The 17,916-nt window shown below is 41.8% G+C and overlaps 1 protein-coding gene across 1 annotated transcript in view; it reads left to right on the top strand.

Moving 5' to 3' along the window:
* Nucleotides 1-17,916, top strand: part of LOC139416231 (plexin-D1-like) — a 108,939-nt gene that overhangs the window by 10,849 nt on the left and 80,174 nt on the right. The window contains exons 5-7 of the mRNA XM_071164652.1: nucleotides 7,830-7,959; nucleotides 8,662-8,839; nucleotides 8,952-9,060. Of these exons, the coding sequence (XP_071020753.1) occupies nucleotides 7,830-7,959; nucleotides 8,662-8,839; nucleotides 8,952-9,060 (417 nt within the window). The remainder of the gene's footprint in view (nucleotides 1-7,829; nucleotides 7,960-8,661; nucleotides 8,840-8,951; nucleotides 9,061-17,916) is intronic.

Here is a 17,916-nt window from a genome sequence, read left to right as displayed (position 1 = left end):
GGCTCTTTGTATGTGTGCGTGTCTTTGTCTGTGTTCGTATATATGTCTGTGTGAGTGAATGAGTGAATCTGTGTGTGTGTGTGTGTGTGTGTGTGTGTGTGTGTGTGTGTGTGTGTGTGTGTGTGTGTGTGTGTGTGTGTGTGTGTGTGTGTGTGTGTGTGTGTGTGTGTGTGTGTGTGCGTGTGTGTGTGAGTGCACTTTTCTATGTGGCTCTTTGTATGTGTGCTTGTCTTTGTCTGTGTTTGTGTATATGTCTGTATGAGTGAATGAGTGAATCTGTGTGTGCGCTTTTCTATGTGGCTCTTTGTATGTGTGCGTGTCTTTGTCTGTGTGAGTGAATGAGTGAATCTGTGTGTGTGTGTGTGTGTGTGTGTGTTTGCGCTTTTCTATGAGGCTCTTTGTATGTGTGCGTGTCTTTGTCTGTGTTCGTGTGTGTGTGTGTGTGTGTGTGTGTGTGTGTGAGCTTTTCTTTGGCTCTATGTATGTGTGCGTGTCTTTGTCTGTGTTCGTGTATGTGTGTGTGTGCGTGTCTTTGTCTGTGTTCAGGTGTGTGTGTGTGTGTGTGTGTGTGTGTGTGTGTGTGTGTGTGTGTGTGTGTGTGTGTGTGTGTGTGTGCCTGTGAGAGTCCTGGGTACTGAACTCATGAGCGTGTGTGTAGTGGTGTGTTTGGGCGCTCACTCTGGACTGCTGCTGGTGATATGTTCCAGGGCTGGAGGGCAGATTGATCCAGGAAGGGGGGCTGTTCTCAGGGCATCAGGGGTCGGTGTCTGGGGGTGGAGGGTCCTCTCCGTCACCTCTCTGACACACACACACACTCAAACATACTGGGTGCTGGAGGATTATCTCATCACTAAATAATCTTCTCCTGTCTGTGTGTGTGTGTCAGCACTGTGTCTATATGCCTTTGTATCATGTGGCTTTCTCTCTGTAAGTGTCTGTGTTTTACAGTAGGCATGTGTGTTATTCTGCCTGTCATTATGCGTTTTTTGTCTGCTGTATGTCTCTGTGAGTGTGTGTGTGTGTTCAAATGTAAAGTATGTGTGCATGCATGTGTCTTAGTGTCTGTATCTGTGTATATTACAGTATATTTCTCGCTTTTGGGTTTTTGCTGTCTGTGATTGTCTGTCTGTCTGTCTGTCTGTCTGTCTGTCTGTCTGTCTGCCTGTCTGTCTGTCTGTCTGTCTGTCTGTCTGTCTGTCTGTCTGTCTGTGTCTGTCTGTCTCTGTATATCTGTCTGTGTGTGTGTGTGTGTGTGGGGGGGGGTCTGTATACTGTACCTGTCTATGTGTGAGTGTGAGAGAGATCTATGTTTTAAGATGTTTAACATTCTTCTTATCAGAACTTATCTTCCTTTTCACCTGCCAGACACACACATACTTGGTGAGAAATGAGATTCTCTTTTTTCAATCACTTAGGTGCAATTTTCACAAGTACAGTACCTTCAGAAAGTATTCATACACTTGACTTATTCCACATTTTTTTGTGTTACAGCCTGAATTCAAAATGGATTCAATGGATTTTATCCTCTCTCCCATCTACACACAATACCCCCATAATGACAAAGTGACATGTTTTAAGAAGTTATTGAAAATGAAATACAGAAATATCTCATTTACAGACACTATATAAACAGAAGTATGCGGGCACCCTTTCAAATGAGTGGATGCGGCTATTTCAGCCACACCCGTTGCTGATAGGTGTATAAAATCGAGCACACAGCCATGCAATCTCCATACACAAAAACTGAAGAGCTCAGTGACTTTCAATGTGGCACTGTCATAGGATGCCACCTTTCCAACAAGTGAATTTGTCAAATTTCTGCCCTACTAGAGCTGCCCCGGTCAACTGTAAGTGCTATTGTAGGAGAAAAATCGTCTCAGCCGCGAAGTGGTAGTCCACACAAGCTCACAGAACGGGACTACCGAGGTGCTGAAGCGCGTAGTGTGTAAAAATAGTCTGTCCTTGGTTGCAACACTCACTACCGAGTTCCAAACTGCCTCTGGAAGCAACGTCAGCACAATAACTGTTCGTCAGGAGCTTCATGAAATTGGTTTCCATGGCCTAGCAACCGCACACAAGCCTAAGATCACTATGCACAATGCCAAGAGTCGGCTGGAGTGGTGTAAATCTCGCCGCCATTGGACTCTGAAGCATTTGTTTTCAAGCTCTGTCAAGTTCATTGTTTATCATTGCTAGACAGACATTTTCAAGTCTTGCCATATATTTTCAAGCTAATTTAAGTCAAAACTGTAACTCGGCCACTCAGGAACATTCACTGTCTTCTTGGTAAGCAACTCCAGTGTAGATTTGTTCTTATGTTTTACGTTATTGCCCTGCTGAAAGGTGAATTCCTCATCCAGTGTCTGGTGGAAAGCAGACTGAAACAGGTTCGTCTAGGCTTGTGCTTAGCTCCATCCCAAATATTTTTTATCCTGAAAAACTCCCATTCCTTAACAATTACAGGCATACCCATAACATGATGCAGCCACCACTATTCTTGAAAATATGAGTTGTACTAAGTAATGTGTTGTAATGGATTTGCCCCAAATATAACACTTTGTATTCAGGACAGTATTACCTTAGTGCCATGTGTCAAACAGGATCCATGTTTTGGAATAATTTTATGCTTCCTTCTTGTCACTCTGTCATTAGGTTAGTATTGTGGAGTAACTACAATGTTGTTGATCCATCCTCAGTTTTCTCCTATCACAGACATTAAACTCTGTAACTGTGTTAAAGTCACCATTATCTTCATGGTGAAATCACTGAGCTGTTTCCTTCCTCTCCGGCATCTGAATTAGGAAGGACGCCTGTATCTTTGTAGTGACTGGGTGTATTGATACACCATCCAAAGTGTAATTAATAACTTCACCATGCTGAAAGGGATATTAATGTCAGATTTTTTTTTTTACCCATCTACCCGTTTTACCCGGTGCCCGTTTTATTAATTTGTAACATTTTTGAAAAATATATAATTCCATTTGACCTTATGGGGTATTGTGTGTAGGCCAGTGGAAAAAGTATTATCCATTTTAAATTCAGGCTGTAACAACAACAAGTCAAGGGGTGTGAATCCTTTCTGAAGGCACTATATTTGGTACATTTTCACAACTCTTGTAAGCAAAGAAATCTAAACAGATCATCAAAATGGCTCATTTTTCAATACTCAAAGCACATTCTCAATTGACTGAGTACAACAAACAAATTCACAAAGTCACTTGTTCACTGCACCAAATCGCTCTTTCAATTTGGATACATATTCAATCTAAGTATATGCTTTTAAAAATACTCTATTCACTTTACTTTTGATTTGATTTTCTTGTCATTTGTCAATACAATTAACTATCACTTAATCTGCTCAAAACTGATAACTACAAATTATTAGGAACACCTTGTCTTTCCATGACATGACCAGGTGAATCCAAGGGTGGAAGCTGTTGCCTTATTGATGTCACCTATTACATACATTTCAATCAGTGTAGATGAAGGGGAGGAGACAGGTTAAGTGCCTTTGAACAGAGTATGGTAGTAGGTGCCAGGCGCAGCAGTTGGAGTGTCAAGAACTGCAAAACTGCTGGGTTTTTGACACTCAACAGTATCCCATTTGTAAAAGAATGGTCCAGCACCCAAAGGACTTCCAGCCAACTTGACACAATTGTGGGAAGCATTGGAGTCAACATGGGCCAGCATCCCTGTGGAATGCTTTCAACACCTTGTAGTCCATGCTCTGTCGAATTGAGGCTGTTCTGAGGGCAAAAGGGGGTGCAACTCAATATTAGGAAGGTGTATTTCTAGATGAAACACTGATTAAGTTTGGTGAAAAAGTGACTGTATGATTTTTATGTGTTGTACTTATTCTATTGAACATGTGCTTAGAGGTTTGAAACAACTACCTTTTTGATGATCTGTTTTGAATTTTGTACTATGAATTGTGAAATTTGACCACATACTTGTGAAATTGCACTAAAGCTATACAAAAACTGTAAGGAGTAGCATGTTACCATTTAAAACTTGCCTTCTTTAGCAAAGTAGTTGACAGGTGATGACAGGCTGCTGTTGTGGGTGTGGGTGTATTTGAGAGAGAGTTGTTTTTGTATCTACTTATATACACCATGATCACTGTGAGTGTGGTAGAGTTGACAGAGAAGGCGTGAATGGATTTTTAGAAACAATTTCAAAACAGTGAGAACTTTTCCTGAGCAGCCCCTGGAGTAAACATTTAGGCTCTATTTTCGACTGGCGTTAAGGCTGCGTGTAACGACCGTCTTCCTCTTCCGATGAGGAATAAGATGGATCGGAAGAATGCGCAGGGTGGTAAGTGTTCATGTTATATTTATTAGAACAGAAACACAAAACAAAATAACAAAGAGAGTGAAATGAAAACGAAACAGTCCTGTAAGGTACAGCAACACAAAACAGAAAACAACTACCCACAAATCATAGTGGGAAAACAGGCTGCCTAAGTATGGTTCTCAATCAGAGACAACGATTGACAGCTGCATCTGATTGGGAACCATACCAGGCCAAACACAGAAATACAAAACCTAGAATACACAACATAGAATGTCCACCCCAACTCACGCCCTGGCCAAACTAAAACAGAGACATAAAAAAGGAACTAAGGTCAGGACGTGACACTCTGTTAGTATCAAAAACATTAGTTTGCAATTTTCATGTAAAAACTGACGCCCTGGCATTTGGTTTGGCCTTTCACCTGTCTTTTATCAGCTTATTTGCACTCAGATGGGCAGGGTGGAAATATGTGAGGTGTGTCCTTAAAAATATGATGCAAAGTGCTAATTTCAGGCAGTGCTGATAGGAATATTTAAGACCAACCAAAAGATGGTTTTAACGGTAATGCAGTTGGTTATGGCATTAATCTTGACAGTGAAAACGCAGCCTGTCCAGCCGTGATGCACACTGCCCATATGCGCATGGAACAAGAGTAGGCAAGAAACATAAAAAAACAAACAAATATTTTGTCCCATTTTGATTTATTTTATCAGGAACCAAGCATAGCCTCCCCTCCTCTAAATTAAGGCTTTTTTTTTGTCTGCGTAAAGGGTTTGGCTCTTGAGACTTCTTGGAAATACATCTTATTCACCAACGCTTTATTAAAATATCAAGTTAGAGAGGAGTAAAATAGTGAGCTTACATTCCTTTTTTATCTATGTATTGTAGACAAGCCTACATTATTTTAACCATACCCATCATGAAACGAGAGATGAGAACCTATGTGAATACTGGTGAACCTCGTATTTAGAAGTGATCAGTAACCTGTAAAAAGAGCTTGTTTTCTGTTTCATACGTTCAAAATCCAATCCCTCCCTCAGGCCTACTATAACGAAGGCTGGTTCAACAGCAACGCCTGTCATTTATCCTGGTGGTTTTATGATATCAGTACATTTATATGTATTTATTGTTGTTGTCGTTAAAAAACACAAGTTGTTCTTCATTGAATTTTATTACAACCAAATGTATTAGAATGATTCACCTTCCTGGTTTTATGGTGACAACATCCGTGGCGCGCTTGCAATGCAACTTCTGGAGGTTTGTGAATTGCGATCTGATCTGTAAAATGGTTCCGAATATGTTCATAAAACATGGGCCTATTTGGGACCAGTATAACAGGGAGTGGACATCCTCCCTTTCTATTTATATTGGATCTTGGTGCATACTGTGAAACATTTGGATGTGTGTAAAACCCTCCGTAGTCTCCATTGTTTAATATCATATACCCATGGGGGTAAAATATGATGCCTGTAAATGTGACATAGCCTATTGAAAACAAGTTGCTGTTTTGTTTAGATTTGATTGGAATTATTCAATCTCTTTTTAGGCCTTAGCAATCTTACTGACAATATTTGGCATGTCCATGCTCAGCCATAATGCAATTTACAGTAAGCCTAGCCCCTAAATCTGTGTGATTGCTATTGAAGCCACAAATTTACTTTGAACACAACACAAGGTGGACTGCAAATAGGTTCAAATTGACGTATTTATCAAATATAGGTCTATATTTTCTTATTTATTTTCTGTAAACCATTTAACAAGCTATAAAGGACTAACATTGGAATTGGAGTTGATTCCAAGGCAGTACATAAAAAACATAAATACAGAACTTGACACACCCACAACTTGTTTATTCATCAAAACCCAGCCCTTTCCCACCATTGCCAGCAAGTGCGTAGATCATTTTGAAAGTAAATAGCTAAAATATTTCTGACACACCCCTGAACCTGCACGTAGACTTACCATTGCAGGTAAGGTTTGTTCAAATAGAGCCCTTACTCTTTAGAAAGGGAAGTAAGAAAAGTCCATTCTGATGCCATACTGGGTTAGACAGAGGTGAATGACTCACTGGTCACTGAGTTACTGTCTGACTTTCCTGCTCAGCATCATAGCTTGTCTCTGTGTGTGTGTGTGTTTAAATATTGTTTATGTGTGTTTGTTAGTTTCTTTAGGCTTCAATGTGTGCTGTGCTTTTGTTTTAGGTGTTTGTGTGTTCCAGAGAGGCTATTAAGTTTGTCGAGACTGCTTGTGTTTTATGTGTTTGAGGTTGTTGCGTGTGTGTTTGTGTGTGTGTGTGTGTGTGTAGGGGATTTTTGTGGGATTGCAGAGCCATTCTATTCTATTCTTAGAAGAGTAGCTGACCTCATGGTCCTTCCTGGTCCCTTAGCGCCAGTAGGACTAAAATCTGGACATTCACGCACCCACGCAGCGATACACAAATACACACAGATGCACATTTAAATGCATACACACATCCACTCATTCGCTCACACACCAATTTTAGAACAGACTTGTTAAAGTGTCAAAGGAAAGTATGGGTGCCAAAGTCATTACATGGTGATTCTAACTTCTAACTGCTGTTCTACTGCTTGTGGCTGCTCCAGTCTAGTTAATCTATAGTTTAAGGTCATTGTGTCCTTGTTTTATATTGCGCTGCAGGAGTACTAGCTGTGCTCTGTGCTTAGGGACTGGTGAAGTTTATTAGTCAAACAGTAGTCATAATATGAGCCCACCCTGCTTGATAAGCTCCCACTTTCTCACAGTCACACACACACACACACACACACACACACACACACACACACACACACACACACACACACACACACACACACAGTCACACACACACACACACACACACACACACACACACACACACACACACACACACACACACACACACACACACACACATGAATGACATGGCCTGGTAGCTCCTTAATTGAATTAAATGGCCTCTGATCCTGATGCCGGAGGGTTTAGGTTGTGATGGGAACATGTTTGACACCAAGTCAAACAGTGTGTTGTGTGTGTTGACCTGACTGACTGACAGCCCAGACCTCTCATGTGACACAATGAGATGAGTCTGATACGCAACTCTATGGGAAACCAACCAGCCCACTAAACGCTGCATTGAGATTTAATGAGGGCAGAAATCAAAATATGTCCGCTCTCTGCAATGAGAGGAGAGCAGATGTAGTGGAAACACTGAGTAAACAGAGTTTGCAATGTGGAGCTCTGTTGCTACTAGGTCCATAGAGGAAGCTGGGAGCTCATTTAAGAAGCTCTGCTAGACAGTAGTTTGGCTATGAATAACTTTCATGATGTGTTATCCCACTGGGCACACACTGGTTGAATCAATGCTGTTTCAACGTAATTTCAACGTGGAATAGATGTTGAATTGACATCTGTACCGAGTGGGAGCTCACTATGAGATATATTATAAGATTATAAACATAAATTACTAGAATAATTGGCTCCAATTTAAACGTATTTAATCATGTACACGTCTTTCTTTATATGTGCCCCGTGTGCAGGTGTTCCATCCAGAGGGAGTGTGCCTGGGGGCCTCTGGCGCGCTCCTGGATCGGGATGGGCGAAGGTCCCCAGCAGTGCCCCTCCATGACCCTCACCCCCCCAGAGATCAGCCTGTCCACTGACATCAAGGTACCATACATTACATCATAACTGTTTTTATGTGTCATCAGGTAAGTTCAAACATTGTTAAATGAATATTCTACAATGTAGAAAATAGTAACCCTTGAATAAGTAGGTGTGTCCAAACTTTTGACTGGTACTGTGTGTACAGTAGGTACATTATGAGTGTCAGACACAGCATTGTGTGGGGTATGTAGGTCAGGTTGGCTGTGATAGCTCCAGCAGCTGTCCAATCCCAAGTCATCACTCAGGACCACAGGAAGCTGGGCCCACTGCCGTCTCCCCAAACAGGAAGCAGCAAGCAGGAAAGAGGAAGTCAGCGCCACAGCCAGGAAATGATCCATTTCAGACAATAGAGTGTAAAGTGTAGCATGTTACCATATGTCACTGGCCTTTCCAACTACTATGTCTACAGCTATGTCATCTTCCTCTCCGTCTGTCGCTCTCACTCTTCACCCACCCTTGTCTCCCCCTCTTCCTCCGCCTCTGTTTTTCTCCCAAATATTGAAATGAGATCAGTGAGATTGACAGACAACGAAGTGTGATGTTCCTCAGTGTTGTGATCCCAGTGTAGATCACTCATGTCTCTCGTCACACAACAGTATGTTTGGATGCAAGTTTGCTATGCCATCTGTCTTTTGGAGACATGAAGATTTCTCTTTCCCTCTCTCTACTTTCCTGCATCCCCTAACCCTTCTTTCTCTCCACCAGGATGTGGGGATTCTGATAAACGGGAGTGTCCCTGATCTGGTTGGTTCGCGGGTGGAATGTGACTATGGATTGGGTGTTGCCACGGCAGCCACGGTGCACCTGGACTACGGCCCAGCCCAGATTCAGACCTGCCCCCTACTACCTCGGGAGAGGTACCCCAACATCCCCCCTGGCAGAGGTAAGGGTTACTTATACTACTGGTAGAACACTAGTTTGATTTCATTCTGTTTCATCACTGCTGATCTTGACATATGCTGAGACATTTCCATGTTATATGTTGTTGTTGCCAGATCACTTGACTGTTCCCGTGGCGATAAAGGTGAACGGCACATCCGTGGTTTCCGGGAGCTTCGTCATCTATGATTGCGAGAGGACAGGAGCGATACACACGAAGACTGCGTGAGTGTTTTCAAGTCTGAGTCATCTAGGGTTTCTTTTACACTCGTTTATCCATCTTATAGTTTTAACCACTAAACACTATTTCCAGATCTTCCTAAGTTAAACCCAGTTACAAGACACACACACGCTGACACACACACTTCCAATCTGCACTGTCTCTGTTTACCCCGGATCCACAAATCTACCTCAAATGTAGCCTAAATAGCAGGTTCATAACTGTGAAATTTGAGACACGCAATCAGCCCTGTCCCTGAGCAGAGTTCTTTGCCAAGTCACTTGCATCACTCAAATGTCGGCCAAATGTCATCTATAGTCTCACTGGAATTCTCTCACCACACATGCAGCTCAAGGCTGGAAGGGTGGCAGACAGGGGTGTATACACCCCAAAAATCTGAGGGGGCACAAAGTCTGTAATGATGGGTGGGGGGTGGTCCTATGACTGTCCGTAAATTGGAGAATTTTGCATTTTTCAAAGACTTTTCCTGCAATGTAGAGCCCTAATCATTATGATTAATCCTATGTAAAAATTGTGTCTAGTGTTCTGCATATCTAAGCATACCTCTTGAGCTGCCTGTATCCTCCTGACTTTTGAAACTAAGTATGCTTCTCTGCATGTCTATTAAAATCTGGATAAAATATTTCAAAGAATGGGAGTCTTATTCAGTATATGTAGTTATTGCTTGCCTGCTAAGATAGTTAGACAAGCTAGCTACACTAACTTGATTGATAGCCTGAAATGGCTTCTTGGTAGCTAGTTATGAGGTTGGGAGATTGGGAACCTATCTGGGCAAGCTAAAGCCAACTTCATAATATGTCTAGGTGGCTAGTAGTATTAAAGAGAAACAACAACACAAAATATTATATATAAAGTACCAGTCAAAAGTTTGGACACACCTACACATTCCAGAAGTTTTCTTTATTTTTACTATTTTCTACATTGTAGAATAATAGTGAAGACATCAAAACTATGAAATAACAAACATGGAATCATTTAGTAACCAAAAAAGTGTTAAACAAATCTAAATATATTTTATATTTGAGATTCTTCAAAGTAGCCACCCTTGGCCTTGATGACAGCTTTGCACACTTGGAATTCTCTTAACCAGCTTAATTTTTAAATGTTGTATTTATTTAACCTTTATTTAACTAGGCAAGTCAGTTAAGAACAAATTCTTATTTACAATGACAGCCTACCAAAAGGCAAAAGGCCTCCTGCAGGGATTGGGGCCTGGGATAAAAATAAATACAAATTAAATAAAAAAAATATATATATATTAATAAAATGTAAATTAAAAAGGTAAACAAAATGTATAAATAAATAAATAAATGCAATATAAATATAGGACAAAACACACATCACAACAAGAGAGACAGACAACACAACACTACATCGGTCGCAATTGTAAATGAGAACTTGTTCTCAACTTGCCTACCTGTTTAAATAAAGGTGAAATAAAATAAATAAATAAATAAACATAAGGAGAGACCTAAGACAACAACATAGCAAGGCAGCAACACATGACAACGCAGCATGGTAGCAACACAACATAACAACAATATGGTAGCAATACAACATGGTAGCAGCACAAAAGAAGGTACAAACATTATTGGGCACAGTCAACAACACAAAGGTCAAGAAGGTAGAGACAACAATACTCGCACCAAGCAGCCACAACTGTCAGTAAGAGTGTCCATGATTGAGTCTTTGAAGACATTGAGATAAAACTGTCCAGTTTGAGTGTTTGTTGCAGCTCGTTCCAGTCGCTAGCTGCAGCGAACTGAAAAGAGGAGCGACCCAGGGATGTGTGTTCTTTGGGGACCTTTAACAGAATGTGACTGGCAGAACAGGTGTTGTATGTGGAGGATGAGGGCTGCAGTAGATATCTCAGATAGGGGGGAGTGAGGCCTAAGTGGGTTTTATAAATAAGCATCAACCAGTGGGTCTTGTGACGGGTATACAGATATGACCAGTTTACAGGGGCATAGAGTGCAGTGATGTGTCCTATAAGGAGCATTGGTGGCAAATCTGATGGCCGAATGGTAAAGAACATCCCACAAGGTATGACTCCAAACACCCAGAAAAGGCTACTCTCCTCGATGTTATCCTCACAAATAATCCTGATAGGTATCAGTCTGTTCCCTCTCTGCTGGTCTAACCCCAAGAAGTTCTGGAAAACAGTTCAAGACCCGGAGAATAAACCCTCCTCCTCATAGCTTCCCATGTCCCTTAATGTTGATGATGTGGTTGATACTGACAAGAAGCACATGGCTGAGCTCTTTAATCACCACTTTTTTAAGTCAGGATTCCTATTTGACTCAGCCATGCCTCCTTGCCCATCCAACATTTCCTCATCTCCCACCCCTTCTAATGTGACTCTCCCTGATGCTTCTCCCTTTTCCCCCCTGCCCCACTACAAAGTTTCTCCCTGCAGGCAGTAAGTATTCAGACCCTTTGCTATGAGACTCGAAGTTGAGCTCAGGTGCATCCTGTTTCCATTGATCATCCTTGACATGTTTCCACAACTTAATTCAATTGATTGGATATGATTTGGAAAGGTACACACCTGTCTCTATAAGGTACCACATTTGACAGTGCAAGTCAGAGCAAAAACCAAGCCATGAGGTTGAAGGAATTGTCCGTAGAGTCCCGAGACAGGATTGTGTCCAGGCACAGATTTGGGGAAGGGTACCAAAAATGTCTGCAGCAGTGAAGGTCCTCAAGAACACAGTGACCTCATCATTCTTAAATGGAAGAAGTTAATAACCACCAAGACTCTTCCTAGAGCTGGCCGCCCAGCCAAACTGAGCAATCGGGGGAGAAGGGCCTTAGTCAGGGAGGTGACCAAGAACCCAATGGTCACTCTGACAGAGCTCCAGATTTCCTCTGTGGAGATGAGAGAGACTTTCGGAAGGACAACCATCTATCGAGAACTCCACCAATCAGGCCTTAATGATAGAATGGCCAGACAGAAGCCACTCCTCAGTAAAAGCACATGACAGCCCGCTTGGAGTTTGCCAAAACGCACCTAAAGACTCTCAGACCATGAAAAACAAGATTCTCTGGTCTGATGAAACCAAGCTTGAACTCTTTGGCCTGAATGCCAAGCATCACATCTGGAGTAAACCTGGCACCATTCCTACGGTGAAGCACAGTGGTGGCAGCATCATGCTGTGGGGATGTTTTTCAGCTGCAGAGACTGAGAAACTATTGAGGATTGAGGGAAAGATCAACGGAGCAAAGATCCTTGATGAAAACCTGCTCCAGAGTGCTCAGGACCTCAGACTGGGGCAAAGGTTCACCTTCCAACAGGTCAATGACCCTAAGCACACAGCCTAGTCAACGCAGGAGTGGCTTTGGGACAAATCTCTGAATGTCCTCGAGTATCTCAGCCAAAGCCCAGACTTGAACTCGATCGAACATGTCTGGAGAGAACTTAAAATAGCTGTGCAGCGACGCTCCCCATCTAACCTGACAGAGCTTGAGAGGATCTGCAGAGAAGAATGGGAGAAACTCCCCAAATACAGGTGTACCAAGCTTGTAGTGTCATACCCTAGAAAAGTTGAAGCTCTAATCTCTGCCAAAGGTGCTTGAACAAAGTACTGAGTAAAGAGTCTGAATACTTAGGTAAATGTTTATTTTATTTATTTATTTATTTGCATTTCCAAAAATGTCAGTATGGGGTATTGTGTGTAGATTGATGAAGGATAGAAACAATTTAATACATTTTAGAACAAGGCTGTAATGTAACAAAATGTGGAAAAAGTCAAGGGGTCTGAATACTTTTTTTGGGGGTGGGGGTAGAACAGTTTTAATATTGCAGATAGATTGTAGCTTCCATCAATGTAATTGTCTGCATCACTTCCAATCCCCCATATATTTTGGCAACTATATAGCTGTATGTACATATACAGTTGAAGTCGGAAGTTTACATACACACATTTTTCAAACACTCCACAAATGTCTTGTTGACAAACTATAGTTTTGGCAAGTTGGTTAGGTGCATGACACAAGTAATTTTTCCAACAATTGTTTACAAACAGATTATTTCACTTATAACAATTCCAGTGGGTTATGACGCCTCTGGCGGCATAGCTATTGAAATCAGTGTTGGTATCAGTGAGGGGTGCTATATTTGTCTTGTATATGCTGAATGTTGTTGGTTGGCTATATACAGTGTGTCTCATGTTGTTTTATGTGGTCTTACAATACTATGTTTTGACTAGCAACCATTGTTTATTTGGGGTAAATATAGTTTATTGAATTTAATAGCTTTCCCTCTGTACTCAGTGAGGGGAATGATGGTTAAATATTTTTCTATATCTACTTGAATAGTTTAAATTCAGCCTGGTTGAAGTCTTGACAAGGTATTAAATGTCAAATGTATGTAGTGTGGCAGTAGAAGTAAGCTAATTGGCTAAGTTAGCGCTGTGGCTGGTCCTGTTCATGCTTTTCCTGTGGAGAGCTGTGGCTAATGTACAGTATGTGTAGTGTGTATAGTGTAATGTGTATAATGTATGTGTGCGTACGTATAAATGACAATGTGTATGTTTGTGCATTCAGAGCAGCAAACTGTTGGAACGTGTTCATTCGGTCCACTTGTCAGATTGGTTTAGAGGTGTGAAAATGGAGTTGTCTGTGTGTATGCAGGTGTATAATAATAATAGATGTAATTTATATAGCACTTTTCATTACACGTTAAATCTCAAAGAAGATATGTACGAAGTTGTATGTGTGTGTGTGTCTGCATGCCCCTGTGTCCTCAGTGAGGTCTGAAGGTGTAAAATGTATTGTCGAAGGTGATAATGAGCTAAGTGCCATTCTCACAGGAAGAGTACAGTGCCGCAAACTGAAGACCTGATACTCTTTCTACTTTTAACCACTTCAAGTTGCTTCCTTCAAGGCAAAGTGCTGTCCAAAACGTGTGTTCCTGTGTTTTATATACACTGCTCAAAAAAATAAAGGGAACACTTAAACAACACAATGCCAAGTCAATCACACTTCTGTGAAATCAAACTGTCCACTTAGGAAGCAACACTGATTGACAATAAATTTCACATGCTGTTGTGCAAATGGAATAGACAACAGGTGGAAATTATAGGTAATTAGCAAGACACCCCCAATAAAGGAGTGGTTCTGCAGGTGGGGACCACAGACCACTTCTCAGTTCCTATGCTTCCTGGCTGATGTTTTGGTCACTTTTGAATGCTGGCGGTGCTTTCACTCTAGTGGTAGCATGAGACGGAGTCTACAACCCACACAAGTGGCTCATGTAGTGCAGCTCATCCAGGATGGTACATCGATGCGAGCTGTGGCAAGAAGGTTTGCTGTGTCTGTCAGCGTAGTGTTCAGAGCATGGAGGCGCTACCAGGAGACAGGCCAGTACATCAGGAGACGTGGAGGAGGCCGTAGGAGGGCAACAACCCAGCAGCAGGACCGCTACCTCCGCCTTTGTGCAAGGAGGAGCAGGAGGAGCACTGCCAGAGCCCTGCAAAATGACCTCCAGCAGGCCACAAATGTGCATGTGTCTGCTCAAACGGTCAGACACAGACTCCATGAGGGTGGTATGAGGTCCCAACGTCCACAGGTGGGGGTTGTGCTTACAGCCCAACACCGTGCAGGACGTTTGTCATTTGCCAGAGAACACCAAGATTGGCAAATTCGCCACTGGCGCCCTGTGCTCTTCACAGATTAAAGCAGGTTCACACTGAGCACATGTGACAGACGTGACAGTCTGGAGACGCCGTGGAGAACGTTCTGCTGCCTGCAACATCCTCCAGCACGAACGGTTTGGTGGTGGGTCAGTCATGGTGTGGGGTGACATTTCTTTGGGGGGCCGCACAGCCCTCCATGTGCTCGCCAGAGGTAGCCTGACTGCCATTAGGTACCGAGATGAGATCCTCAGACCCCTTGTGAGACCATATGCTGGTGCGGTTGGCCCTGGGTTCCTTCTAATGCAAGACAATGCTTGACCTCATGTGGCTGGAGTGTGTCAGCAGTTCCTGCAAGAGGAAGGCATTGATGCTATGGACTGGCCCGCCCGGTCCCCAGACCTGAATCCAATTGAGCACATCTGGGACATCATGTCTCGCTCCATCCACCAACAGACTGTCCAGGAGTTGGCGGATGCTTTAGTCCAGGTCTGGGAGGAGATCCCTCAGGAGACCATCCGCCACCTCATCAGGAGCATGCCCAGGCGTTGTAGGGGGGTCATACAGGCACGCGGAGGCCACACACACTACTGAGCCTCATTTTGACTTGTTTTAAGGACATTACATCAAAGTTGGATCAGCCTGTAGTGTGTTTTTCCACTTTAATTTTGAGTGTGACTCCAGACCTCCAGACCAAATCCAGACCTCCATGGGTTGATAAATTTGATTTCCATTGATACTTTTTGTGTGATTTTGTTGTCAGCACATTCAACTAAAGAAAAAAGTATTTAATAAGAATATTTCATTCATTCAGATCTAGGATGTGTTATTTTAGTGTTCCCTTTATTTTTTTGAGCTGTGTACATTTCCACTCTATGAGGTTGGAATAATACTGTGAAATTGTGAAAATGATGATAATGCCATTTTAGTGTAAGAGCTGATTGAAAAGAGTTTTGGCCTTCCACGGTGACATCACCATGCAGTAAATTTGTTAATAGACCAATAAGAAAGATAGTTTTAAACCTCTCTGCCAATAACAGCACATTTTCAGTTTTCCCCTCCCTACTCAGACCACTCCCACACAGTCCTGGATAAATTCTTACTTAAGAAATATCTATTTACTAATAAGCTATTTTTGTTCCTTTTTGTTTTCAATTCAAATTGTCAATCACAGTAAGGTACTTAATTGTTACCCAGAAATGATTTGATTCTGATATAAAAAATGGCTGAATTGGACCTTTAATAATTACAGAAAGACAAGTTCGACTGAGAGAGGCTGTATGTGTAAACTAGAGTTTCACCATCACACTGTAAGAGGATACAGGCTTATTTTGTTCTGTGTTTGGAGCGAATCCTGGTTTCTTAGTTCTGTGGGCCTTGCGTCTGTGTTAGTATCCAGAAGAGTGTGTTTGTGTGTTGAGAGTGCGATCTCACAGCCCACTATTTGTGATTTACATTTGGCTGAGTTTTCAATTAACGATAATTCAATGTGACCTCAACAAAACAATTCACCATGACATTCGATTTTGATTAAAAGTGTGTTGAAAAAAAATTGGTTTGGTGGGAGTGTCGATGAGGTTTCTAGGTGAAGCTCTTTTCACTTACTTTCACACACTTCCCCCTTTTTCTCTCTTTTTGTCTCCCTCTTTCACTGTCACTCTTGTTTCTTTCACTATGCCTCTGTCTCTCATTCCTCCCTCTGACCGTCCCTTTCTCCCACTTTAAAAATGTACAGTTGAAGTTGGAAGTTTACATACACCTAAGCCAAATACATTTAAACTCAGTTTTTCACAGTTCCTGACATTTAATCCTAGTAGATATTCCCTGTTTTAGGTCAGTTACGATCACCACTTTATTTTAAGAACGTAAAATGTCAGAATAATAGTAGAGGGAATGATTTATTTCAGCTTTTATTTCTTTCATCACATTCCCAGTGGGTCAGAAGTTTACATACACTCAATTAGTATTTGGTAGCATTACCTTTAAATTGATGAACTTGGGTCAAACATTTCAGGTAACCTTCCACAAGCTTCCCACAATAAGTTGGGTGAATTGTGGCCCATTCCTCCTGACAGAGCTGGTGTAACTGAGTATGTAGGCCTCCTTGTTCGCACATGCTTTTTCAGTTCTGCCCACAAATTTTCTATGGGATTGAGGTCAGGGCTTTGTGATGGCCACTCCAATACCTTGACTTTGTTGTCCTTAAGCCATTTTGCCACAACTTTGGAACTATGCTTGGGGTCATTGTCCATTTGAAAGACTCTTGAGATGTTGCTTCAATGTATCCACATCATTTTCATTCCTCATGATGCCTTTTATTTTGTGAAGTGCACCAGTCCCAGGTTATGTCAATATAGGACTCATTTTACTATGGATACTTTTGTACCTGTTTCCTCCAGCATCTTCACAAGGTCCATTGCTGTTGTTCTGGTATTGATTTGCACCTTTCTCACCAAAGTACGTTCATCTCTAGGAGACAGAACACTTCTCCTTCCTGAGTGGTATGACTGCTGCATCGTCCCATGGTGTTTATACTTGCATACTATTGTTTAAACAGATGAACGTGGTACCTTTAGGCGTTTGGAAATTGCTCCCAAGGATGAACCAGACTTGTGGAGGTCTACAATTATTTTTCTGAGGTCTTGGCTGATTTCTTTTTATTTTCCCATGATGTCAAGCATAGAGGCACTGAGTTTGAAGGTAGGCCTTGAAATACATCCACAGGCACACGCCCAATTGACTCAAATGATGTCAATTAGCCTATCAGAAGCTTTTAAAGCCATGACATCCTTTTCTGGAATTTCCCAAGCCGTTTAAAGGCACAGTCAACTTAGTGTATGTAAACTTCTGACCCACTAGAATTGTGATACAATGAATTATAAGTGAAATAATCTGTCTGTAGACAATTGTTGGAAAGATTACTTGTGTCATGCACAAAACTATAGTTTGTTAACAAGAAATTTGTCGAGTGGTTAAAAAACGAGTTTTAAGGACTACAACCTAAGTGTATGTAAACTTCCGACTTCAACTGTATATTCTCCCCAGGGGCGCAACTTTAGTTTTAGAAGTGCGGGGGGTTCTCCCTCAGAATTTTTGGGTCATCTAAAGCGCATTTACCACATTTCTACTAGGGCTGTCCCTGACTAAAAAAGTCTTGGTCCACAAAGAGTTTTTTTTTGACCAATCGATTGATCAACATTTTAAAAC

Source organism: Oncorhynchus clarkii, chromosome 9 (genome assembly GCF_045791955.1).
Source record: "Oncorhynchus clarkii lewisi isolate Uvic-CL-2024 chromosome 9, UVic_Ocla_1.0, whole genome shotgun sequence".
Taxonomy (NCBI): Eukaryota; Metazoa; Chordata; class Actinopteri; order Salmoniformes; family Salmonidae; genus Oncorhynchus; species Oncorhynchus clarkii.
This window is presented reverse-complemented; position numbering and strand designations above follow the sequence as displayed.